This window comes from Hemitrygon akajei, chromosome 25 (genome assembly GCF_048418815.1).
Source record: "Hemitrygon akajei chromosome 25, sHemAka1.3, whole genome shotgun sequence".
In the NCBI taxonomy this organism is placed as follows: Eukaryota; Metazoa; Chordata; class Chondrichthyes; order Myliobatiformes; family Dasyatidae; genus Hemitrygon; species Hemitrygon akajei.
The window spans coordinates 23,555,295-23,581,979 of record NC_133148.1 but is presented as its reverse complement, the minus strand read 5'-3'; the positions used below and the strand labels follow the sequence as shown (position 1 = coordinate 23,581,979).

At 44.3% G+C, this 26,685-nt stretch overlaps 1 protein-coding gene and 1 gene segment (V, D, J or C); both read right to left on the bottom strand.

The window, feature by feature from the left end:
* Positions 1-26,685, bottom strand: part of LOC140716255 (uncharacterized) — a 100,156-nt gene that overhangs the window by 66,256 nt on the left and 7,215 nt on the right. Inside the window, exons 2-3 of the mRNA XM_073028864.1 lie at positions 17,904-18,034; positions 17,478-17,798 (exon numbers count right to left, since the gene is read on the bottom strand). Coding sequence (XP_072884965.1) covers positions 17,478-17,798; positions 17,904-18,034 — 452 coding nt within the window. The remainder of the gene's footprint in view (positions 1-17,477; positions 17,799-17,903; positions 18,035-26,685) is intronic.
* LOC140716452 (Ig heavy chain C region-like) lies at positions 7,590-17,448 on the bottom strand. The segment is given in 5 exon segments: positions 7,590-8,276; positions 8,929-9,249; positions 11,991-12,290; positions 13,644-13,949; positions 17,138-17,448. Coding segments are annotated over 5 exon segments (1,470 nt in total).

Sequence of the window (26,685 nt, the reverse complement as noted above, 5' to 3'; positions counted from 1 at the left end):
CTGTCTCATATCTGTTCAGACTGAGCCTGCGATTCCTCCAGACTGAAAATTCTGATGCTGACTTTCAAATCTCCCATGAAAATTCTCCCTTTTCATCTCTGTAACTTGCCTACCCCAGTCAATGATCTCGCTTTGTTCCAGTTGTCCTGTTCACTTCATCTATTTCCATCTCTACACTTTAAACCTTCCTGCCATTCTATTTACTGTGGAGTCTGCTTTTCATTTGCTGGACACTCATAGACACGGCTTTGTGACCCATCATCCACATCATTACTAATATCAGTGAATAGTTGCTGGGCTGACAAAGGACACTGGTCACGATTAAATCCTGCTGGGTTCAGTCCCCTGTCACATGACACAGTGATAATGGAGTTGTTGATGAATGATTGCAAACAATTTCTACATTAGTCTACAGCAGATCCAGGCATGGTGAGGGGGCAGCCACCTCAGGCCAACATCGGGCAGTCACTGGAAGAGCTGAGCACCATGATCACTAAACATGAATTAGCACTCTTGGATTTGAACCAGGACATCTTGAGGAAGTCTCTGAACAATGTCCACTAACATATCTTCTGTGGAACCAGAGGAGCCAACACTTGACCACTGTTGTATCACGATCAACAATGGTTACTGTGGGCTGGCACATAGGTAGAGACTGAAGACCACAGTGCCGGTAGTGAGGACCAAGAAGGTTTGGTCAAGGAGGTGGAAGAGTGCTTACAGGACTACTTTCAGTTGGTGAACTGGCCAATATTCAGAGGCTTATCTTCAAATCTGAATGAACATGCCACAGGTGTTACCGATTTCATCAAGACCTGTATGGATGAGTAAGCACAAAGTATGCTGCAGATGCTGTGGTCAAATCAACATACACAAAAGCTGGATGAACTCAGCAGGTCGGGCAGCATCCGTTGAAAGGAGCAGTCAACGTTTCGGGCCGAGACCCTTCGTCAGGACTAAAGCAGGAGGGGGCAGGGGCCTTAGAAAGAAGGTGGGAGGAGGGTGGAATGTGCCAGGTGAAAAACCAATCAGAAGAAAGATCAAGGGGTGAAGCAGGGAGGGGATAGGCAGGAGAGGTGAAGAAGGAATCTAAGGGGAAAGCACTATGGGTAGTAGAAGAAGGCAGAATCATGAGAGAGGTGATAGGCAGCTAGAAGAGGAGACAAGAGTGAAAGTGGGATGGGGGAAGGGAGAGGGAGGGAATTACTGGAAGTTGGAGAATTCGATGTTCATACCAAGGGGCTGGAGACTACCCAGACGGTATATGAGATGTTGTTCCTCCAACTGAAGTTTGGCCTCATCAAGGCAGTAGAGGAGGCCATGTATGGACATATCATACATATCCTGTATGGATGAGTGTGTGCCTTCAAGAACATACCGGACATACCCAAACCAAAATCTGTGGATGGACCAGCAGATTCATAGTCTGCTGAGGGCTCAGTCTATGGCAGTCCAGGCTGGTGATCCATAATTAGACAAGAAGCCCAGGTACATCCTGCGGAAGGCTATTTTAAGAGTAAAGAAACATATGTTTGTCAAGATGGTGCCAGCATACAATACTCCCTTGGGCAACCACTTCCAGAAAGCTCATGAAATTATCCTTTTTTGGTCTTTTACACCTGTTTTTCTCCTTAAATATGTTTCTGGGACTGTTGGAGTTAGAGACTGTGATTTTGATTGAAGATTGTTTCAGTGATCCAGCACTTTGCTGTCTCCGAGAAGTTTCTGAGCATGTATTCAGATGGCGTTGATGCGATGAAACTTCAAGATGGGCTGCGAGCCAATGATTGACTCCATTTCGCTATTCAAAGCGTCCATTAAGCGAGCGAGTGTTTCGGCGCTGACTGCCTGTCTTTTGATCACTGCTGAAGATGGATTCTGTGAGCGGCCTATTGCTATGTGTGTCGCTGTGACAGGCAGGTCGGCCTCTCTGCCTCGTGTGGTGTCCCTCTCTGCTCCTTCAATAAATGTCAGTGATATCACTCTCCTCCTCACTCTCACTGACCAGATGAAGGTCACAGAGCTGCATCTCCAGTTCCATAAGCCGGTCCCAAAGGAGTTGCAGCTTGACATACATGGTGCAGATGTGGCCGTCCAGGAGGCTGGGAGTCTCCTGGACTTCCCATATCTGACACCCAGTACAGAACACCGGCCTCACAGACATACTTCCTATTCCTCACAAGTAACTTAGCTTGCCTCAACCCGTTATCACTGAAGCCCTGTAGGGCCAAAGCCATCCTACTCTGACTCCCTCTGCTCCGTTGCCCTCTCCTCTATCGCCCACTCTATAAAGCTGTCTGCTTTTAAACTCTTTCTGCTGGTCTAACTTGCTGACGTCCACGCACTTGCACAATCATGCCTCGATCAAACTGCTGAAGAAAAAAAACTGTCTGCTTTTAAACTCTTTCTGCTGGTCTAACTCACTGATGTCCACGTGGTTGCACAGTCATGCTTCAAACAAAACTCAATCAAATGTAACTACATGTGCATGAATCCTTGCAATGTCTACTGACCCTGACATCTGTTTCTCAGACGTCAGTGTCAGAACATCTTTCAACTGGGGTGAACCTTCACAAAGCATCAGACCCTGATGGTGTACCTGGTAGGGAATTGAAAACCTGTGCCAAACAACTAGTGGGAGTGTTCAAGGACATCTTCAATATCTCACTACTGCAGACAGAGGTTCCACCTGTTTCAAAAGAGTGAGAATCATACCAGTGCTCAAGAAGAGCAGGGTGAGCTGCCTCAATGACTGTTATCCAGTTGCACTCACATCTACTGTGATGAAATGCTTTGAGAGGTTGGTCACGGCCAGAATTAACTTCTGCCTATGCAAGGACCTGGACCCACTGCAATTTGCCTGTTGCCACAATAGGTCTATAGCAGATGGAATCTCTCTGGCTCTTTCACCTCAGACAGTTCAGTAAGTTTAGTATGGGCCCCCAAATCCTAAGAACTTTCTACATCCTGACTGGCTGCATCACTGCCTGCTATGGGAACTGTACCTCCCTTAATCGTAGGACCCTGCAGAGAGTAGTGCGGACAGCCCAGAGCATCTGTAGTTGTGAACTTCCCATGATTCCGGACATTTACAAGGACAGGTGTGTAAAAAGGGCCTGTAGCATTACTGGAGACCCAAGCCATCGCAATAACAATCTATTCCAGCTGCTACCATTCAGGAAGCGGTACCGCAGCATAAAAGCCAGGACAAACAGGCTCCGGGATAGCTTCTTCCACCAGGCCATCAGACTGATGAACTCACGCTGACTTGAATGTACTCTATATTGCATTGACTGTTCTATTTACTATAAGTTATTATAAATTACTATGATTGCACATTGCACGTTTAGATGGAGATGTTATGTAAACATTTTTACTCTTCATGTATGTGAAGGATATACAAAATAAAGTCAATTCAATATTGAAATTTGTCTTTATGATGTATTGCAATGTACTACTGCAACAAAACAACAAATTTCATGACAAATGCCAGTGGTATTAAACCTAATTCTAATTCTGATTCTGGTAGAAGGGGTTAGTCACCATAGACCCAAAATCACCCATTACTCCTGAGTCTGTGTCACCAAACAGCTCATGTCTGAACGTACTAAATTGCCATCTCTAAAAACACACCAGCATTGTGGAATACTCACAATGATACCTTTTTGTATTTGCTGCATTCATCTTTGATTGGTAACACTGACACTTACACACATTAATCCTCTCATTGGATCGACACAAATGTTGTGTGTGATGTGCAGTGAAAGGCCCCAATGCCTACTCCAGTAAACCTCAGATTACCCAACAATATAAAGACTGGTTATGGAGTCCTCCAGACATTCAGTGTGGTAAATATCAAGGAGAAATGTTAAGCAGAAACCTGGGAGGAATGTGGGGTCTCACTCATCATCCAGAAATAACCTCTAATCTCTGAGCCAACAATAAAGCTGCTGTGTTTGACTCAAGTGAGAAACGTGAGAGGGCACAGTTTTAGGGCACTTGCAAGTAGGTACAGATGAGTTGTAAGGGGTAAATTTTTATGCAGAGAGTGGTGAGTGCGTGGAATGGGCTGCCGGCAACATTGGTGGAAGCAAATCTAACAGAGTCTTTTAAGAATCTCCTGAATTCTTAAAAAAGAATCCAGCTCAGAAAAATAGGGTAACCCTAGGTAATTTCTAAAGTATGTATATGTCCGGCACAGCATTGTGGCCAAAGGACCTGTATTGTGCTGTAGGTTTTCTATGTTTCTAAAATACTCTATATTGAATCAAAACTGGTGTCACGGTCCCAGTTGCTTGAGCACAAATGGTGTCTTAGAAGTTCTGCAGAATGTTAGTCACATTGTGGACCATGTAACATGCTCTGTGTCCTGCATAAGTAAGAATGATTTTGTGGAGACATTCTGAGGGTAAGGCCCTAAAGTCCACATAGGCAACATCCACTGTCTTGCCCCCATCAACATTCCTGGTAACTTCCACAAAAAACACTATAAGATTGGTTAGATGTGCCCTACACACACAAAGCCATGCTGACTATCCTTAATTAGTCCCTGTCTATCCAAATACTCATATATCCGGTCCCTTAGAATACCTTCCAATAACTTTCCCACTACAGATGTCAGGCTCACCATCCTACAATTTCCTGGTTTATTTTTATAGCCATTTTTAAACGGTGGAACAACGTCAGCTATCCCTCAATTCTCCAGTACCTCACAATCTTTTAAATATCTCTGCTACATCACCTACAATTTCTACACTTTCCTCCTACAGTGACTAATGGAACATCTTGTCAGATCCTGGGAATGTATCCGCTTAATTTGCCTCAAGACAGCAAACACCTCCTCTTCTGTAATCTCTAAAGTGTCCATGTCCTCACTGCTGCTTTGCCTCATTTCTACGGACTCTGGGTCTGTCTAACAAGTTAACACAGTTGCAAAAAATCCATCGATGATCTCCCCATCCCTTTTGGCACCACACATAGATTACCATTCTGATCTTCTAGAGAACCAATTTTGTCCCTTGCAATCATTATGCTCTTAACATATCTGTAGAATCCCTTAGGATTCTCCTTCACTTTGTCTGCTAGGGCAACCTCATACATTCTTTTAGCCCTTCTTATTTCTTTCTCAGATGTTTTCTTGCATTTCTTATACTTCATAAGTACCTCATTTGTTCCTACGTGCCTATACCTGCTGTGCACCTTTTTCTTCTTAACCAGGGCCTCAATATTTCGTGAAGACCAAGGTTCCCTAAACCTGTCATCCTTGCCTTTTATTCTGAGAGGCATACAAGCTTAGTTATCACAAATATTTCACTTTTGAAGTCCTCCCACTTACCAAGAACACCTTTTCCAGAAAAAAGCCTGTCTGAATACACACTTGCCAGATCCTTTCTGATGCCATCAAAATTGGCCTTTCTTCAATTTTGAATCTGAACCGGTGAACCAGATCACTTTACTTTGAAAATAATGGCATTATGATCCTTAGATGCAAAGAGGACAGGCTGTACCTGATCTGGTATTAGGAAATGAACCTGGTCAGTTCGATGGGAGAGCATTTTGGAGGTACTGATCACAACACTATCTCCTTTACCATAGCACTGAAGAGGGATAGGAACAGACAATTAGGGAAAACATTTAATTGTGATGGGGGAAATATGAGGCTACTGGGCAGGAACTTGGCAGCTTAAATTGAGAGCAGATGTTCTCAGGGAAATGCACGTCAGAAATGTGGCAAATGTTCAGGGAACATTTGCATAGCGTTCTGCATAGGTATATTCCACTGAGGCAGGTAAAGGATGTTAGGGTAAAAGAACCATGCTCTACAAAGGATGTGGAAAGTCTAGTTAAGAAGAAAAGCTTGTGAAAGGTTCAAAAAACTTGGTATTCATAGAGATCTAGAAGATTATAAGGCTAGAAGGAAGGAGCTTAAGACTAAAATTAGGAGAGCTTGAAGGGGCCATGAGAAGGCCTTGACGAGTAGGATTAAGGAAAACCCCATGTCATTCTACAAGTATGTGAAGAGCAAGAGGATGAGCAGTGTGAGGATAAGACCAATTAGTTGCAATAATGGAAATGTGTGCATGGAGTAGGAGAGGGTAGCGGAGGTACTCAATGAATACTTTGCTTCAGTATTCAGCAAGGAAAGGACCTTTTGGAATTGTGAGGATGACTTATAGTGGACTGAAACACTTGAGCAGATAGACATTAAGAAGTAAGATGTGCTGGATTTTTTGAAAAGCATGAAGTTAGATAAGTTGCCACTTCTGTAGTCAGTGAGGGAGGCATTTGATAAGGCTCCCGTGCAAGGTTCATTCAGAAAGTAAGGAGGTATGGAAGCAAAGGAGACCTTGCTTTGGGGATCCAGAATTGGCTTGCCCTCAGAAGGCAAAGGACGGTTGTAGATGGTTTGTATACTGCATGTCGGTTGATGACCAGTGGTGTTCCACAGGGATCTGTTCTGGGACCCCTCACTCTTTGTGATTTTATCTGGATGAAGTAGAAGGGTGAATTAGTGAGTTTGCTGATGACACAAAGGTTTTGGGCATTGTGGATAGTCTGGAGAGGTGTCAGAGGTTACAGTAGGACATCAATAGGATACAAAACTGGGCTGAGAAGTGGCAGATGAAGTTCAACCCAGATAAATGTGAAGTGGTTCATTTTGGTAGGTCAAATTTGAAGTCAGAATATAGTATTAAAGGTAAGACTCTTGGCAGTGTAGAGGATCAGAGAGATCCTGCGGTCTGTGTCAAGTTGTCAAGCTAATGTGCAGGTTGACAGTGTTGTTAAGAAGGTGTATGGTACGTTGGCATTCATCAACCATGGGATTGAGTTCAACAGCCTTGAGGTTTTCTTACAGCTATATAAGACCTTGATCAGACCTCACTTGGAGTACTGTGTTCTGTTCTGGTCACCTCACTACAGGAAGGATGTTAATACTATAGTAAGAGTGTAAAGGAGGTTTATGAGGATGTTGTCTGGATTGGAGAGTATGCCTTTTGAGAATAGGTTGAGTGAACTTGGCCTTTTCTTCTCGGAGCGACGGAGGATGGGAGGTGACCTGATAAACGTTTATAAGATGATGAGAGGCATTGATCGTGTGGAAAGCCAGAGGCTTTTTTCCCAAGGCTGAAATGTCTAACCTGAGGGGGCGTAGTTTTAAGGTGCTTGGAAGTAGGTATTGAGGGGATGTCAGGGGTAGGTTTTTCAATGGTATGTGTGAAAAATGCACTACTGGCGATGGTGGTGGAGACAAATACAATAGGGTCTTTTAAGAGATAGATACATAGAGCTTAGAAAAATAGAGGGCAACGCGGGATGGAAAATTCTAGGCAGTTTCTAGAGTAGGTTACGTGGTTGGCACAACATTATGGGCCTGTAATATGCTGTAGATGTCTATGTTCTCTGTTCCTGTACACAATCTTTTGTCTCCTGTCTTGTCTCATTCCCTATTAAGAGATCAAATATGCACGCACTCTCATTAGGACTTCTATATGCTGATTAAGGAAACTTTCCTGAATACATTTGACAAACTCTCTCCTTTTATAGTCTGAAGCTTCCTTATTTCCCGTCTCCAAAAATCACAGCTGAAACATTTTCACATCACATTTATTGAACTTGGATCGGTACATTGACACATACAACGATTTAATACATTGTGCAGTCCCACACAGGGTTGAAATCCATTCAAACGTGGCAGAAGAAGGTCTGAGAACATACCCAGTAACTCAGAGATTTGTGGAGAATCATGTTTGTAGTTCCTGATCATAATTTCTTAATTATTTTAAAAGGTCCAGGTTTTTATCATGTTTTAATCAGCTAAATATTCCTCTCTGCTAATTAATAACCATAAAAATAATGAAACTAGCGTTTCATGGATTGAATCACACAGTATTGCACACAAGATTTAAAACTATCAGCCCGAACAAGTGAGAGATTGACCAGGGAGGGTTTGCTGTGAGATTTATTGATGATACGGAACAGGTTGGTTGTGAGCGACTCATGACCCACCAAACAGGAGAAAGTGGTGCCGCTCTTCCACTCCTCAGGAGTAACCTTCAGCTGACTGGTCATTGTGTTCCAGCCATTTCTGGGGTCCTTGGTCACCGACTGGTTCACAAACCCTGTCTTCAGAAGGGTGTCATTGGCCATCCAGGCCACATAGATCTCTGCGGGAGAGAACCTGGTGACCAGGCATATCATGGTCCCAGTCTGATCGGTGTCTACCTCATCCGATGAAGGTGGGAGGAGGTAGACCTGAGGACGAATCACAACACTACCTGAAACAGAGAGAATCTCAGTTAGAATGAATCTTCCAATAATTCCCGACTTACCCCACACATTCTAGTCTTGTACCAACATGAACAATTTCTAAATCTGAGAGACTTCACTTTATCAGAAACTAAAGGCTTTTTCCCTTTCTGCTCATCATTGGGATTTGTGGAGTGGAAATCTCGAACCTGCTGCATTTTACTTCTTCCAGCGAGGTTAGTCCATTCAGTTCAATCAATGGGAGTCGCTGAACACAGCAACTCGACAGAAAGTGGAACTCAGCCCCTGGACTTGCATCATCCTGTGCTGTTTGTTCCATCTCCCCTGGAGCAGGGGTGGCAGTCTCAGCTGTGTACGTGTAGAGGGAGTGAGAACCTGTGGAACTCTCTGCCACAGAAAGCACTTGAAGAATTATCATATAATATATTCAAGAATGGGTTGGATGTACTTCTTCATGTGAATGGGTCAAAGGATATCTGGAGAAAATAGGAATAGGGATTGAGTTTGGATGATCAGCCAAGACCAGATTGAATGGTTCAGATCGAGAGACCCAGTGACCTGCTGCTGTTCTCACTTTCTGTAGTCTATCACAGTGCTGGATGGTGATAAATCTGTCAAATTGCTAAGATCAGTCTCACACTAAATTCTGTCCACACATACCTGTGTTCTTCCTGATGGATTTCTTCACCGGTGTTGGCAAACTCTTATCCTCTATCACACACGAGAACTCAGCCCCACTGTTCCACTCTGCAGCAGGGACAGTCAGTCTGCTGGTGATCATGTCTTCACCTCCGTTGCTGTCTGGACCCACAGTCCTCACCCCATGTTCCCTCTTCCTTCCATCCACCTGCCAGGTTACACTGAATCCCTGTAAATCACTGTGAACTACCCCACACAGAATGGTCGCTGTCCTCTTTGTCCAGATCTCTTCGAAGGAAGGTTTGCTTAAAGTGACAGAGGGCTGGGTATCTGAACAGTCATCTGGGAAAAAACGTCACAATTATTATTTCACCATTCCCAGTTGCCGAGTTTGTCACTGACAAAACCAACATCTCCTGTTCATCTGTGTTCAATGGTTTGCCAGTCCCTTCAAATGAGATGAGACCAATCTACATTGGTGAAGAAAGGAATCTTCCCTATTGAGCAGACAGGGTAAACACCCTGTGGGAACGTAAGTGAACAAGTTTGGCCCTTACATTGTTTTTGCAGTTTCATGGTCACTTAAACTGTTACCAGCCACTTACTCAAACAAATACAGAAAATACTGTACCCAGTATTTCAGAGTGTGTCTGTGGAATGGGAAACAGCAAAGTTTCACATGAAAATCTTCCAGAAAATACACTTCGTATTTCAAAGTTTAAGTATGAGAAATATTTAGTTTTAGTCACAAATATTAAAATGCACTCTTTTTCTCTATCAGGTATAATTAAAATTTGCTGCTGCTTTGTCAGAATGTTGTGTGTTCAAGCCGCCCTCCAGAGGCTTCTACACATTGTCCAGGCTGACTATTCCCACACAGGAGCAGAGGGAGAGCTGCTCTGCTGGAAATTCAATCACAACTGAGGCACTAATCAGTGGCTGGGATTATGTTCAAAGGCAGAGGGAAAGAGCATTTTGAAGACAAGTATCAGGGATCTCCAGGGTGCCTGTCCAGTGAAATGGTTTGGATTCTGCTCAAGTTATGAAAGCATTTTCTGAGATACAATTATCTTACTTTTGGAAGTTCTGGATTATGCTGGTTGAGTGTGGAAAACAAACCGATGATCACCCAATTTCAGTGCCAACTGAGAATTAAAAAGATGAAGGCGTTGAGGGTGAAGGTGAAGTAGGAACTAGTATTCAGCTCACTACTCGATGAGGCTTCACTCTCCTCAGCACTGAACTGACTCTGCAGCTGTGGCCTGCAGCCATCGGCACTCACCTCAGCACTGAACCTGGCTCCGTGGCCGTGGCCTGCAGCCATCGGTCTCCTGGACCGGTTGCAGTGCTGAACTGGTGACGTGGCTGTGGATTTACTTTAGGGGACTCTGCAGTTCAGGTTCTGTGGATTGTTTGAATTTTTTTTAATGTTTGCACAATTTGTTCCTTTTTCACACATTGGATATTTGTTTCTGAATTCTATTGTGCTTCTTTGTTTTGTGAAGTAAGAAGCTGGTACGGGATAGTTGGAAGAGCTAAATGGCTGAAGCAGAAGGAATATGATAGGACAGTGGACCATGGAGGAAAGTGCAGGAGGAGAGGAACCAAATGGGGATGATGGGTGGATGAGGAGAAATTAAGGGATGAGGGGATTAGAAACAAAGGAGAATTAAAGAGTGAGGGGTGATGACCGATATCTGGATGGAATATGAGATGCTGCTACTCCAACCTGACTTTGGCCTCACCATGGCAGTAGAGGTGGCCATGGACAGACATGTGAGAATGGGAATGAGAAGTCAAATTGAAGTAGGTGGCCACAAGGATAATAGAAAGTTGTATTGAAATGTGATTAGAGAGATTATCAGTTTGAATCACTTGTTCTCTTCTCTCCTGTTAAACTTCAATCCCAATGGATACCAGAGGCAGATCTGGAATCCAGTAAGTGGATTGTAATAAAATTCATTGACAAATTGTGTACACAGCCAATCGCTTTATTTCACACTTTCCTGCTGAACAATGATACTGTCGGGTGGAACCGTCGGAGAATGTTGCATTGAGATTACTCTGGTAAAAGAACATTGGCACAGGCTCCGAAAAACAGCTGGGACATTTTCCACCTGGAAATGGAAGATTCATAGATTTAAGTGTTAGGTATTTTCACCTCTTTTCCCATGCTTGGAAAAAGGGAGCCTGTAGCGGTGTGCTACACGCAGCGCTGAAATAACGACACGGAGTCAGTAAACTGCAGTTAAAAAAGATTTTATTCGAACTTCACGGCCTCGCTTTTAAAGCCTCCCTGATCCCGCCCTCCCCGGGCGCGGATGCTGTAGGGGGCACGTATTCACAGTCCCGCGCGGGCTTTTCCCTTTGTTGGTGAAGCAGACTTGGCGCCCTTTTGGGACTGGCCTTTATGCCGGCGCGCTGGCTATTTGTGAGCCGGTTCGAGTGCGCTAGGAAGTGGGTCACCACAAGCCCCACATATTCCCCCACACTGTCCTCTCTATAACGCATCCTATCGGGATGAGCTTAAGTCAGCCATGATAAATGCATGTGCTGTCTGAACCTGGTCGAGGATCTGAGGACACAAGGTCATAACATTCACTCGAGGATTGAGGATCAATTCAAAAATAATCCAGGCACCTACATTTCAGTGAGTGGACAATCGACAGAAGAGCCTCTCAGGAAACACTGGAAACAGACTCTGGGGACTGAAGCAAATACAAAATTGCAGAGATATTTTTTGAGGAACTAACACTGAGAAGACAGTGAAAAGGGGAAAGGGAGATTTTCTCCAGATGGTAAAGCATGGGAGGTCAGCTTCGCTCACTAACTTATGTTCATTATAACTACATACAGAGACAACTAAAATTATTTGGGACAGAATGGACAGGTGACCCTAATCTTACACCTTTCCTGCCCAGTAGATGGGGTTAAAGCTGCTGGTGATATGATTTGATTCAAAGTGCAAAGATCATCTGTACATCACTCAACAAGATTGACAGTAGGGACAGGAATTGTGTGGGAGTATCAGTTAAGTAGTTCAGTACTGTAAGTTAATTAATTTTTCTTCAGACATCACTCACCCTCTTGATATGTCATGTTGACCTGACCACTGAAACCGGAAGGTGCGTGCTTCACTTCACAAGTATATTTCTGTTTCTTGGTCCATTCCTGCACAGGCACTGTCAGGTAAGCGATTGTTTCAAATCCACCATCAGATCTCTGAGTGGAAGGGAGAACGATGCCTTCTTGGGCTGATTCAGCATTTTTCCAGGATACTTTAACATTGTCAGGAGAGAATCCAGATATCACACAGCCCAGGACAGCATTTGCTTGACTGTGGATCACCTCCCGGGATGGAACAAGGGAGCTGAGCTTCGGAGCTGTAACACATTTAATATCTGTCAGTACACGATTGCTTTGCCCTTGCGTTGGACTTAATTCCCCCTCATCCCAGGCAAGTTCCCCAATTCCAGCCCTCCCAAGAATGTTGTTAATTTACAGCTGATCTGATGGTTCATACCAGTGAGTGGGAGGGCTGGGTGTATCACTTGGGCCTCCCAGCAGTGTGTCCCACTATGCTATGATAATGCAGAGAGGTGGGTCGTGGGGTTGAGGTGCAGACCTGCCGTGATCTAATTGTTTAATGGAGAATGACTGAGACCAGCTCCTGTGAGCAGGAGTACATGGTGTGGTACTGTTTCCACTGGCGAGTTTGGGTAACACAATTTTTAGTTCAATGGAAAAGAAGAACAGATGGACTGAAGGAAACTATTTTGTTGTAAATGCAAAGGCTTGTACAGATCTGTGAAGAAGATGGTTAAAGAAGGCAGTGGAGTGGATTCTTTCATCACACTCACCAGGGATTTCTTTTACCAGAAGAGGGGCAGCTGCAGGGTGGAGGGGAAAGTGCAGGAGGAGTGGGGTAAAGTTTAAATTGTTGTTCTGTGTGCAGGGGTACGATGAGCCAGCGGTCTCTGTATGTGTACAGGAGCTGATCTGTAGGGAGGTTTTTGTGGGATGGGATGGTGGAGAGGTTCCTGAAAGGAGTGGATACACTGGAGGCAGATCAGCACAAGTTGTTTCCTCCACCCTCCACTGATACTGAGCTTCAGTGAGTTCAGGAGGACGTTTCCCCCCCATATCAATTCCACACATTTTCTCAGTGTCATTTTGATGAGGAGTCATAGAAACATAGAAAACTTGCAGCACAATACAGGTCCTTCAGCCCACAAAGTTGTGCTGAACATGTCCCTACCTTAGAAATTACTAGGCTTACCTGCAGCCCTCTATTTTTCTAAGCTCCACGTACCTATCCAAAAGTCTCTTATAAGACCCTATTGTATCCGCCTCCACCACTGTTGCTGGCAGCCCGTTCCACGCACTCACCGCTCTCTTGTGTAAAAAAAAAACTTACCCCTGACATCTCTTCTGTACCTACTCCCCAGCACCTTAAACCTGTGTCCTCTTGTGGCAACCATTTCAGCCCTGGGAAAAAGCCTCTGACTATCCACATGATCGATGCCTCTCATCATCTTATACACCTCTATCAGGTCACCTCTCATCCTTTGTTGCTCCAAGGAGAAAAGGCTGAGTTCACTCAACTGTACTGCCGTTATAAGAGTTGAATAAGGGAGTTAATTGCCGTGCCCAACATTTTCTGACAAAGGTTCCTACACCAGATTTATACTCTGAGATCAATGCTGCTTTAAAGAGAAAATTATATTCATACTCACATTGGGGTTCCCGCCACTCCGTTGTCACAAACTCGTTTGGCTTGTACCCTGCCTTGCAGTAGTAGACTTTATTCTTCCAGTCTGCCGCAGAGACTTCGAGCAAGCTGCTCATCGTGTACTTTGAATTCTGCCCCAACACCACCGGGTATTTCTTGATTCCTGTGGTGATGTCCCCACTGTTAGTGGACCATGTCTGACTGATGCTCTCAGGCTGATAGTCCTTGACCAGACAGAGGAGCCTGATGCCTTGGTCAGATTCTGTGTTGCAGGAAGGAGTGATGTAGACTGATGGTACAGACTTGACCTCTGAAATGGAAAAAAAATTCACAGAAGTTTCTGTAAATAAATGCATTACTGTCAGACAAAGAAGGAGACGTTATACATTACCATTACTAATTACAGTGCTGAAGTCTTTTCATATAAGCTATGATGCCTACCTGCCTCTTCCACTGTACTATAGTAATTTTATGTATTGGACTGTATCTCAGCCACAAAAAAAAACACATTTCATGACAGATATGAGTGAGGATAACCCTGATTTTGATGTGGATCTCTATTGTGGACTGAGAGTGGAAAAGTGGGGGGGGGGGGGGAAGCCTATCATAAATAGGCTCAAAGGGTAAAGATGAGAGACTTCTTTCCCTGAGGGACATCAGTAAAACTGAAGAGTCATCATTACTAATGACCTTGTGTTGGGAACCGTCTCTGTGTCCATGCCTTCAGAACAATACCAATGTTGGAAATTTGACCACAGATCCAAATCTGTTGCAGAATATCTGAACTGAGTTTAAATTTGTCAGTTTTGTTGTGGTGGTATCCATGGGTTGTTCATCCATCCCTCTGCACTACTCATCTGCTTTGATGTACTGCCCTGTTTCCCATCACTCCGAATCCAACCTTGTGCCTGTCCATTGGATCACTGTGTCCACGGTGTCCTGGACAATATTTCCCTTCAATAACATCACCAGAACAGACTGTCTGATCATTCTCACCTTGCCGTTTGTGGATTCTGCTGTGTGCAGAGTGGCTCCACATTCCCGACTCTACAACAGGGCTGTACTTTGAAACTACTTCATTGCCTGTGAAGAGCTCGGGGACACCATGAAAGGTGTCTGTAAATGTCAGCACTTTATCTCACAACCACTTTTATTGAATCACCAGCAACACTGGTTAATGTAGGAAAACACTTGTTAAACAAACCCAGTCGGGGGATGGAGGAAGGCAAGAAATTAGAGCAGTTGCTCTGTCTGTGAACTGAGAATAAGCAGTTCATTTGAACAGTGAAGTTCAACTCGTGTCCTGTGAATATATGACGGGACAGGTTGTGGGGGGCTTCACTCTGTGTCTAACTGTCATGATCCAGTCCATGAACTCCGCATTCCAGTTCACTGTCTGGTCCACGTTCCTTATTCCAGGTTTTCCTTTGTTCTGTTGGGTGCTCTAATTGAGGCACCTGATTCTCATTTTGGGCTAGCTTCATAAATCGCTCCTGGGTTCAGCTTCATTTGCTGGACTGTCCCCTTCACCTTCCTCCTGAAGCCTTGCTGTGTCTAGATAAGGAACTGTCTCTGTGTCCACACCTTCGCTCAGTAGGTCTGGCTGTTTGCTGCTACCTTGCATTGGAAACTGTCTGTGTTCTGTCTATAAGGAACACTGTGTTCCTGTCTCTCTCGAGACCAAGGCTCCGTGTTCAGGTGTCCCACGATCGAGTCAAGGCTTTGGGTTCTTGTCCTGTCGATGTGCCTTGTCCTGTGCAGGACTTCCATGTCTAGTCCTGCAGCCAAGCCTTGAAGAACCCAAGCCCCACCTAGTCCTGTAGCCAAGCCTCGAAGAACCCAAGCAATGTCCAGTCCTGTAGCCACTTCATGTCCTCGCCTAGTTCCAGGTTCTGAGCCCCAGTCAAGACTCAAGTTCTGGGTCCTTGTCCAGTTTCTGGCTCAGAGTCCAAGCCCAGGCTCCTACTTCCCAGTTACTTGTCCTGGTCCCGCTTTCCTAGACAAAGTTCTAGCTCAAGTCTGTGTTCCTATCCCAGCTCCTAGTCTGTGTCCTGTCCCATCCCTAACTCTTGTCCAGTCCAGTTCCTAGTACTTCTGTGTCTGCGTCTTGCATTTTGGTCTGCTCCCAGCACCCACCTTATGACACTAACCTCTGCTGCCCCTGCACTGAGAGGGATAGGACCATGCAGAAGCAAGGCTCTTCGTATCTAATCCATGGCCACCAGGACAGGACATGGGAGCTGTAATCTGCATTTAACTCATGCTTTGTGTACTTTGGGGTGCTTGATGGAACCCCTTTGAGGAAGAATTTCATAGATTTACAAGATAAACTCTGATTCCATTGAATGACAGAGCAGAGAATGAGGCCATTCATCTGATAGTGTCTGTGCGTCCCTTTAGCTGAGCAAACCCAATAAACCCATTGGTCTCTCTGCTCTTCCCTGTATCCTTACAAAAGGCAGATCTCCTCCTGTTCCCTCCCTACACTCACTATTGGCCACCACCATCATTCAGCCGGGTGTTCCAGATCACAAACGTTCATCAACAATCCTTCCCTTAAATGCTCCCCTATTACACATTATTGACTTGAACGCTTCCCTCCCCACCCCACCTGCACCACTCCCCCTCCCCCACCCACCAATGCAAGGCTACCTGGAATGTGTGAAGGAACTGGGATTTCAATTCCCTGGCTTACCCTCCTGCACTGCTTCCCCACTGCCTTCCCAACTCCAAAATTCTTCTCCACCTCCTCACAACATCAGGGAATAAAACTCAATCCTTAACCCCAACAATTAATCCTGGGATATCGCAGAAACTTTTGCATATCCTAGGATGGACCTCACGCCGGACATTACATGATGGGACTGACACCCACCTGTACCCTGGGGATATTGAGCCATCAACCAGATCATACATGTATAACCATTCCCTCAGATTATGTCTCAATCCCATTACCTTCAACATGAAAGCAGCCGACAGTAAAACCCGATCCCAATAACTTGACACTGAACAGATCCATTGTTGTCACTGACAGGGAACGAGTTCAACTGCACTGAAACGCTCAGCCCCTGAACGTGGCTTCAGTTGGTGCTGAGGAGCAGAAGCCAGACTTGAACCAAACACTGAGCTCACTCAGCACAACCAGCCGGTGTCAAGGCACAGTCTGGTGACAAGATCCGACCCCATTCCCCTGAGCCTGTTCCCGGTCTGTGGACAGTTCACTGGTGAGGTGGGGTATGTACCCTTGTACTGTTACTGGGCTCTAGAGAAACCCGCCGGTTCGGGGAGATTCATGTACTCGCTCTAAATATCTCACTTACTTCAGTTAAATCACCGAATTCGCTAAAACCGTAAATAAATAAAATACTATTGCGTGAAGATCCAATTGAGAAGTTGGTCTTACCTGAAGTCACTGTCAGCGAGGTTCCTCCGCCCCAGTAGTCAAGATAGTCACAGTGCTCCGTCTCCCCATTCACCCAGTGCAGTAACTTCACTTGCCCGTCACATCCAATAATCTCAGCAAAATGTCAACATGATCCCTGTCCGGACCGGGAGCAGCCGCTTCCTGGATTTCCATCCCAAACTCCATCCTTGTCTCTTCCTGGTGTGTGAATAAAACAGACATTTTCACAGTTATCCTGCCTGTGGCAACGGCTCTCGCCTTCACCCGGAATCAGAGTCGAATCCTTTTGAGCGTTTAATTGTCCAGAAATAGACATTGGTGCCCAGCAGTCCGAGTCAGGCTTCAGGGATTTGACTCTGGGAAAAGGCAATGCGGAATCCGTGGAGACAGACTGCGCTGCAGACGCTCCTTTGTCGGGACGGGTTTATGTTCAGCTCCCCGTCACCGTGGTCCGTACGTATCTTGCACAGTAATATGCTACCGTGTCATTCGGTCTCGGGTTGTTCACTTGCAGATAGACAATGCTGCTGTCCTTGGAAACTGTGAACAGGCTCTGGACTCCAGGTGCGTAGTCCTTACTACCGCCACTCCATATAGCTGCCACCCACTCCAGCCCTTTCCCGGAGACCTGTTTCACCCAATACATGCCGTATTTTCCGAGGCTGAACCCACTGACCGCACAGGACAGTGTGTGGGACTGTCCGGGCTTTACCACCGCTGACTCGGGCTGTGTCAGCTCGATGTCGGACCGCACGCCTGTTAAAAAGAGCACCAATTAATACAATGCTCTACCGGCAGAAGTTTACAAAACCTCTGAGAAACAGCCGGTCCCGGATGGGCGACAAGCCGCGGGACACCCACCTGCCAGACAAGACAGGAGGAGACAGAGATAAGGAACGACCCCCATCGCCCTGAACACTGAGCCGGACTTGGACACTGTTGAGATCGGCGGCTTCAGCTCAGGCCGGCTTTGTCCGGAGCCGCAGTGAGCGCTGTTTAAATAGGGACGTGGGCTGTGAGTGAGAGAGGGAGCCGCGGTTTGAACAGGCTCTCACACACTGAAACCAGAGGCGCAGATTCCTGTCCCCGCCCAGAGCAGCGATTTCAATTCCCCAAAAGATGTTTGTCTCTGCAACAGGCGGCAGGTCAGCGGCAGTGGCCAGATCCTGATTAAAGATCTGTCACACTCTGCTCGATTCATCAGTTTCAGCGATGAACAGTTTGTGTAAACTGAAACACACAGAATCCCAGCGACAGGGACTGAGAGACACCAATTAGTGGACAGATATTCAGAATCAGAATCAGGTTTATTATCACCAGCATGTGTCCTGAAATTTGGTAACTTTGCAGCAGCAATTCATGCAATACATAATAATATAGAGAGAATAAATAAATAAATAAATTTGCCGATTATGGTTATGTATATTGAATAGATTAAAAATAGAGCAAAAATAAAAATAATAGATATTTTTAAAAAGTGAGGTAGTGTTCATGGGTTCAATGTGGATTTAGGAATCGGATGGCAGAGGGGATGAAGCTGTCCTGCACTGCTAAGTGTGTGCCTTCAGGCTTCTGTACCTCCTACCTGATGGTAACAATGAGAAAGGGGCACGCCCTGCGTGCTGGGGATCCTTAATAATGGACGCTGTCTTTCTGAGACACTGCTCCATGAAGATGTCCTGGATGCCACAGACACTAGTACCCAAGTTGGAGCTGATTAATTTTACAACTTTCTGTAGTTTCTTGTGGTCCTGTGCAGTTGTTACTGTGACACCACTCCACTAATTGGCATATCTCGCTCCTATACCCCCTCTCATCTCCATCTAAGATTCTACCAACAATGGCTGTATCATCAGCCAATTCATAGATGGCATTTGAGCTATACGTCTCACAGTCATGGGTATCGAGGGAGTAGAGCAGTGAGCTAAAATCATACCCCTGAGTTGTGCTAGTGTTGATCGTCAGTGAGGAGGAGATATTATTACCAATCCACACAGATTTTGGTCTTCCAGTTAGGAAGTCAAGGATCAATTGCACAGGGAGGTGCAGAGGCCTAGGTTCTGTAGCTTATCCACAGGACTGTAGAATTGATGGTATTAAATGCTGAGCTATAGTCAATGAATAGCATCCTGACATAGGTGTTTGTATTGTCCAAAATGATATAAGGCTGTGTGATGAGCCATTGAGATTACATCTGCCGTAGAACTATTGTGGCAATAGGCAGATTGCAGTGGGTCCAGGTCCTTGCTGGGGCGGGAGTTCAATCTAGCCAAGACCAATCTCTCAAAGCATTTCATCACTGTAGATGTGAGTGCTACTGGGCAATAGTCATTAAGGCAGCTCAAACTACTCTTCTTAGGCACTGGCATAATTGTTGCCTTTCTGAAGCAGGTAGGACCTTCTGACCATAGCAGTGAAAGATTGAAAATGCCTTCGAATATTCCTGTCAGTTGGTTGGCACAAATTATCAGAGCCTTACCAGGTACTCCATCAGGGCCTGCTGCCTTGCGCTGGTTCACCCTCCATAAAGGCAGTCTGACACCGGCCTCTGAGAGAGAGAACACAGGGTCACTGGGTGAAACAGGGATCTTCACAGCTGTAGTTATATTCTCCCTTTCAATGCAGGCATAGAAGGCATTGACCTCATCTGGGAGTGAAGCACCACTGCCATTCATGCTATTGGGTTTTGCTTTGTGGGAAGTAATGTCTTGCAAATCCTGCCAGAGTTGACATGCATCCAATGTCACAATGCTCACAATTGCCTCTTCACTCTAGAAATAGCCCTCCACATGTCATACCCAGTTTTCTTGTACCGACCTGCATCACCAGTCTTAAATGCCACAGATCTAGCCTTCAGCAGATGATGAATCTCCTGGTTCTTCTACAGCTTTTGGTTTCGGAATGTACAGTAAGTTTTCAGAGAAACGTAGAAACATAGAAAACCTGCAGCACAATACAGTACCTTCAGCTCGCAAAGTTGTGCTGAACATGTCCCTACCTTAGAAATTACCTAGGGTTACGCATGACCCCTATTTTTCTAAGCTCCATATACCTATCCAGGAGTCTCTTAAAAAACCCTGTTGTATCTGCTTCCACCACCGTCACAGGTAGCCCATTCCGCACACTCACCACTCTCTGCGTATAAAGTTACCCCTGACATCTCCTCTGTACCTAATTCCAAGCAGCTTAAAACTGTGCCTGCTCATGCTAGCCATTTCAGTCCTGGGAAAAAGCCTCTGACTATCCACACAATCAAAGCCTGCCATCATCTTGTACACCTCTATCATGTCACCTCTCACCCTCTGTTGCTCCAAATAGAAAAGGCTGAGTTCACCCAACCTATTCTCATAAGGCATGCTCCCCAATCCAGGTAACAACTTTGTAAATCTCTTCTGTACCCTATGGTTTCCATATAACTTCTTGTAGTGATGTGACCAGAATTGAGCACTGTACTCCAAGTGGGGTCTGACCAGAGTCCTATATAACTGCAATATTATTTCTCGGCTCTTAAACTCAATCCCATGATTGATGAAGGCCAATACACCATAAGCCTTCTTAACCACAGAGTCAACCTGCGTAGCTGCTTTGAGCGTCCTGTGGACTCAGACCACAAGATCTGTTCCTCCACACTGCCAAGAATCTTACCAGTAATATATATATATATATATATATATATATATATATAGTCATTATGTTTGACCTACCAAAATGAACCACACTTATCTGGGGTGAACTCCATCTGCCACTTCTCAGCCTACATTTGCATCCTATCACTGTCCCTGACAGCCCTCCACACTGTCCACAAAACTGGAAAAAGAAAGTTTGATGGTATCATGAGGAATGTTGTAAAATCACACAGCAAGACAGAAATCAGGTGGAAATTTGGACAGAGAAATGGCAGATGGAATTTAGAAACATGAGAATGTCTACAAATCTGGAAATCCAAAAGCTACAGAAATAAGGTCAGGCAGTATCCATGGTAATGAATAAACAGTCAACAGTTTGGCCTGAGACCCTTCTTCAGAACTGAAAAGGAACGGAGAATATGCCAGAATAAAAAGGTGTGGAAAGAGAAAAAGGGTAGCTAGAAGGTAATAGATGAATCTGAGATAATGGGAAAGGTAAAGGGCTAGAGAGGAAGGAAGGAAGCGTAAAATGGAAGGAGGAGTGGACCCAGGTGGAAGTCATAGGCAGGTGAGAAGAGGTAAAAGGCCAGAATGGGAAATAAAAGGGAAGGGGAGGGAAATATTTTTTACCAGAAGGAGAAATCAATATTCATGTCATCAGGTCAGAGGCTACCCAGTTAGAATATAAGGTGTTGCTCCTCCAACCTGAAGGTCTCATCTTGGCACAAGTGGAGACCACAGACCAACTACTTAGAATGAGAATGGGAGTTAGAATTAAAATGTTTAGTCAACATGAAGTTCTGCCTTTGGTGGATGGAGTGGCGGTGTTCAACAAAGTGGTTCCCCAATTTAAAAAGGGATTCACAGTGTAGAGGAGGGCACATTAGGAATATTGGACAAAATAGATGACCCCAGCAGATTTGTATATGAAGTGTTGCCTCACCTGGAAGGACTATTTGGGGCCCTGGATGCAGCTGAGTAAGGAGGTGAATGGGCAGGAGCAAAACTTAGGCCGCCTGTAGGGATAAGTGCCAGGAGGTAGAGTAGTGAGGAGGGATGAATGGACAAGAGTATCATGAAGGGATTGATCTGTGCAGAAAGTTGTGGGGGAGGAGGTAAAGATATGTTCAGTGAAAATATCCTTCTGGAGATGGCAAAAGATGTAGAGGCTATTTATTGGATGGAACTTATCCCTGGTAAGAGCAACTTTATACATTTTTGTACATCACATGCAGGAGGAAGGTCAGAAACCCCTTGAGCATTGATATACAGCAGGATCCTGGGGTGAAGTTTATTGCTCATCGAGAGTAGCAAATCAAGTGGATGGAATGGTGATTAATGCAAACAGCATGGTTGCCTTCAGCATTCGGGACAATGAGTATAAAGGTTGGCAGTAAGGTTGCAGGAGTATAAAGCTTTGATTTGGCCATGTTTGGAGCAGGTAAAGTTATAGTCATTGCATTACAGGAATGATGTGGATGCTTTGGAGAGGGTGAAGAGTTGATTCAGTCGAGTGTTGGGATTGGAGCATATTGGCTGTAAGGAGAGTTTGGATAAACTTGGACTGTTTTTGCTAGAGGGTTGGAGACTGTGGGATGGACTGACAGAAGTATGTAAATTTATGAGCATAGATAGTCACAGACTTTTTCTAGAGTAGAAACATCAAATGCCAGAGGGCAGAGGTTTCAGATGAGAGGGGAAAAGTATAAATGAGATTTATGAGGCAAAATTGTGGTCAGTATCTAGAATGTACTGTCAGAGGAATTGATAGCAACAGATAGCAACAAGATTGAAAAATCATTTAGGATGACAGTGACTTTGTAGGCTGAATTCAAAAGAAGGCTTTGTCACAGGTAATAGCAGAGGGATTTTATTCTCTTGGAAGGTCTGTGAACAGACAGGGAATATGGGGACAGGACCCTGTGCAGAACGATGGTACTGGTTTAAACTGAGATCATGGCTGGTGCAGATACAGTAGGCCAGGTACTCATGCCTGTGCTGTATTGTATGTTCTATGTTAGGCGAAGCAGACAACATGGAAGAATAGATTACAGAATAATGGAGAGTTCACATGTGATATGGAGGAAATTAAATGACTGGGTTGAAAATAGTAAATTGCAGAAAGCCCACAGGACATAGAAGGAGATTTTTCAGGGCCATAAAAAATATGAACCTGGAAAATGTGGGCTGTTCACTGTAACTCAGGAGTCAACACTCAGCAGATGCAGAGAAAAATGGTGAAATTCCCCAAAGTTTTCAATGCCCGAGCACAGAAATGTATTGATCAAGGAAAAGAATGATTTTAAAACATAACACAAAACTACTGGTCTATCAGCTACACTGTTCTGACCAAACACCAGAATGGGGAAGAAATGTGATTTAAGTTGTAACAAGAGAGCTATGGATGGTGGTGAACCCAAGAGTAGAGTAATGCCTAGAATTAACTTGGGTTCAGAATTGAAATGCAAATGAAATCCAAAGGGAAAGTCACAAACAGTAGAACTAGAAATGAAACTCTTACAATTGAGCGCTGAGTGCTCAGCATGAGGCCTTTAAGTACAGATTTTCCATGTTGGAATGTAGCATGCAATAAGTAGCAGTCTAAGTCTAAAAGGGACAGTGGCAAATAACCACACTGGGGAATTGCAGTGCCGAAACTCGAATGCCTGCTACTGTTCATTCTGAACCACTATACTAAGTGATTTGGTCCGTGGAATTATTGTTGGAGCCTGACCGGGGGGGGGGGGGGGGGGGGTGTGGTTTGAGCATCTCAGAAACTGCTCATCTCTGGGGATCTTCATGCAGGTCTGAAGAATTTACAGAAAATGTTGTGAAAAACAAGAAACATCCTGTAAATGGCAATTGTATGTGTGAAAGTACCTTGTTAATGATAGAGGTCAGAAGAGAATGGCCAGACTGGTCAAACTGACAGGAAGGCTCAAATAACCAAGTGTTACAACAATGGTGTGCAGAAAAGCATTTTTGAATGCACAACATGTTGAGTCTTGAAGTAGATGGGGTACAACAACAGAAAACCACACTTGGTTCCAGTCCTGTACTTAACAAAATGGTCACTGACTGTAAATCACACACTGTTTGTTTATTCAGTTTTGGGATCTGGGGATTATTGGGAAGGCCAGTGTTAATTGTCCATTCAGAGATGTTCTGGAGGTGGTGGAGAGTGATGTTATTGAACTACAGCTGTCCTTTGGATGAGAGTTCTCCCACATGCCTGTTGGGCAAGGAATTTCAGGATTTTGACTCAGTGATTATGAAGCATTGATAAAGTATTTCCAACTCTGGATAATAAATGATTTGGTGTTGATTATGTTCTTGTGTACTTTGCCTTTGCTGGTTCAGCTGTCCCTTGCTGGAGAGGCTCATTTTCAAAGTCAGTCAGTCTGATCTCGTCTCTGGAATTCAACTCCTTTACCTGTGCTTGTATCAAGGCTCTGGTCAATGAAAAACCAAGTGGTCCTAGCAAAACCTGAACTGGTCACTGGTGATCAGGTTATTTGGTGAGTAATTGTCACTTGCCAAAATTGTTGACAATGGCTCCCATCACATTACTGAAGATTGAATAGACTAGTTGGGCAATTGTTGGCTGATTAGATTTGTCCCATATATCAAGAGTGGACATACAGGGAAATTTTACCCATTCTTATGCAGGTGTCAGTGTTGTATCTGTACTGGAACAGTTCAGCTGGAACAGCCAGTTTAATGGCATTGAGCCAGAGCACAAATTTCCTGTTGCAGTATAAATAAACACCAACTTCAATCTGAGCCAATCTCTGTTTTCTTCCCAGGAGAATCCAATATTTAAGTTTGGTTCAAGTCAGCTTTGTGCTGTTTCTTTCCAAAGGCCATACATTCCTACAATTGCATGGACCCCTTCTCCCTTCAGACTTTCAGTCCCATTAGCCAAACCTCTTTTACAAGGATGTTGCTTGGATTTGAGGATCTGAGTTATAGGGAAAGGTTGACTAGGTTAGGACTTTATTCCCAACAGTGCAGGAAAATGAGAGGAGATTTGACAGAGGCATACAAAATTATGAGGAGTTATAGATAGGATAAATGTAAGTAGACCTTTTCCACTGAAGTTTAGTGGGACTAGAACTAGAGGTCCTGGGTTAAGTGTGAAAGGTGAAATGTTTAAGGGAAACAAAAGGGGGAACTTCTTCACTCAGAGGGGCATTATAGTGTGGAATGTGCTGCCAGTGGAAGTGGTTGATGTGGGTTTGATTTCAACATTTAAGAGAAATTTGGACAGGTACGTGAAGAGCTATAGTCTTGGTGCAGTTTGATGGGACTAGGCAGATTAATAGTTTGGCATGGACTAGATGGGCCAAAGGGTCTGTTTCTGTGTTGTAGTGTTCTAATTTCTATGACTCTACAAGAATCGTTTATTGGTATTGGCTTCTAAATAAAAAAAAACTATATTGTCAGTAGTGTGCTTATTCTTTTTAGTAAGTCTTTTTCCTCTGGAAGGTCCCGTTCAGATTAAGTCAAGCTTAAATCTCCTACAGGAAGCCTGAGGAGGATATAGCCTCTATACCACTTCCCAGTTTCATCCACCTGTCAAGAATAAAAATATGAAATGTGTTTCTTGTAAATCAACAGCAGCACACAGAGATTCTGTTCAAATTTATCCTGTGCACTGAGTGGCAGAAGGAGGTTGCTCAGCCCTCCTGTCTATTCCCTCTTAACTGACCTGTGTCCAATCTCCATTTACCCACCTAGGCTCCGCATATTTCAATTATCTAAATCAAACAAAATCTATTAATTTTGAAAGTTTCAATTGGCAATCCCCAGTTTCCAGGGAGATTTCCGGGTATCCTGGCACTGGAATAAACAGAAGAATCAACAGATTCTCTCTGTTATTCTTCTGTGCCTTTCTTCAATGATTTTAAACTCCCCAAATACACTGCCCTTCAATTTTCCACACCAGGGAGCAAAAGACTAGACCTAATATTCCATCGCAGTCTCAATAACACTTCACCGTGCCTCATTCACACAACCCGCTCTCCAAGGAAGACACATCCTTCCTGAGGGGTGATGTCAAGAATCACAGCCAGTGCTCCAGATGTGGTCTAATTCGATCTCTACCCCATAGCAGTGTAATATCCACCCCTCGGTATCCCTGTTTTCCCCATTAACTGCAGCACATTTAGACCTTTAGGTTAAATTCATCCTTAGGATTAATTAGAACCCAAACTCTGTGATAACATTAACACTGAGTCTTTCTTACACTTCCTCTCAAGTTTCACAGGCAGGTTTAATTTGAGCAGGGGGCCCTCCCAGTGGGGCTGTGTTACCAAAAATAATAAACACACTGCTTTACATATGGAAATACAATTCTAACATTGTGCTTTGCACCAACCAACAGGTTCATGAGAAAAAATTAATCAAAACCAAAGGGCAAAAGACACAGACAGCAAGACCCTTTCCTCGTTACAGAGCATTTGCCACGTGTCAGAAACGGGCTCACTGTAATGATGATTGACTGTTATTGATTGATTTATTGATTATGTAATGGGAATGAACAGTTCAAATGTATGTACTCCTGCATTTTATGTTCTGAAGCAGTTGGGAGGCTCCCACCAACTACCAACTGAGCACAGAAGTCCATCCTGATGACTGTAGTTAAGGTGATCAGATAATTATGAATTGGTAGCAATAAATCACAAAATACAGAACAATCAAAGGATATCACGGACTGCTTGTCAATGTTACCTATCTAAACATCTCTTAAAAGCCTCTGTTGTATTTTTTAAAATCTTTTTTTATTTTTTATTTTTTTTCTACCACAATACCAGGCAGCACATTCCAGGCATCCACCACTCTCTAAGTAAAAAATTACCTCTCCCATTCCCTTTGAACCTATCTCCTCTCACCATAAATGCATCCCCTCTAGTGTTAAACATTTCTACCCCAGGTAAAGATACTCCCTGTCTACTCTATGTACACCTCTCATAATCTAATAAACCTCTATCAGATCTCCCTTCTACCTCCACTGC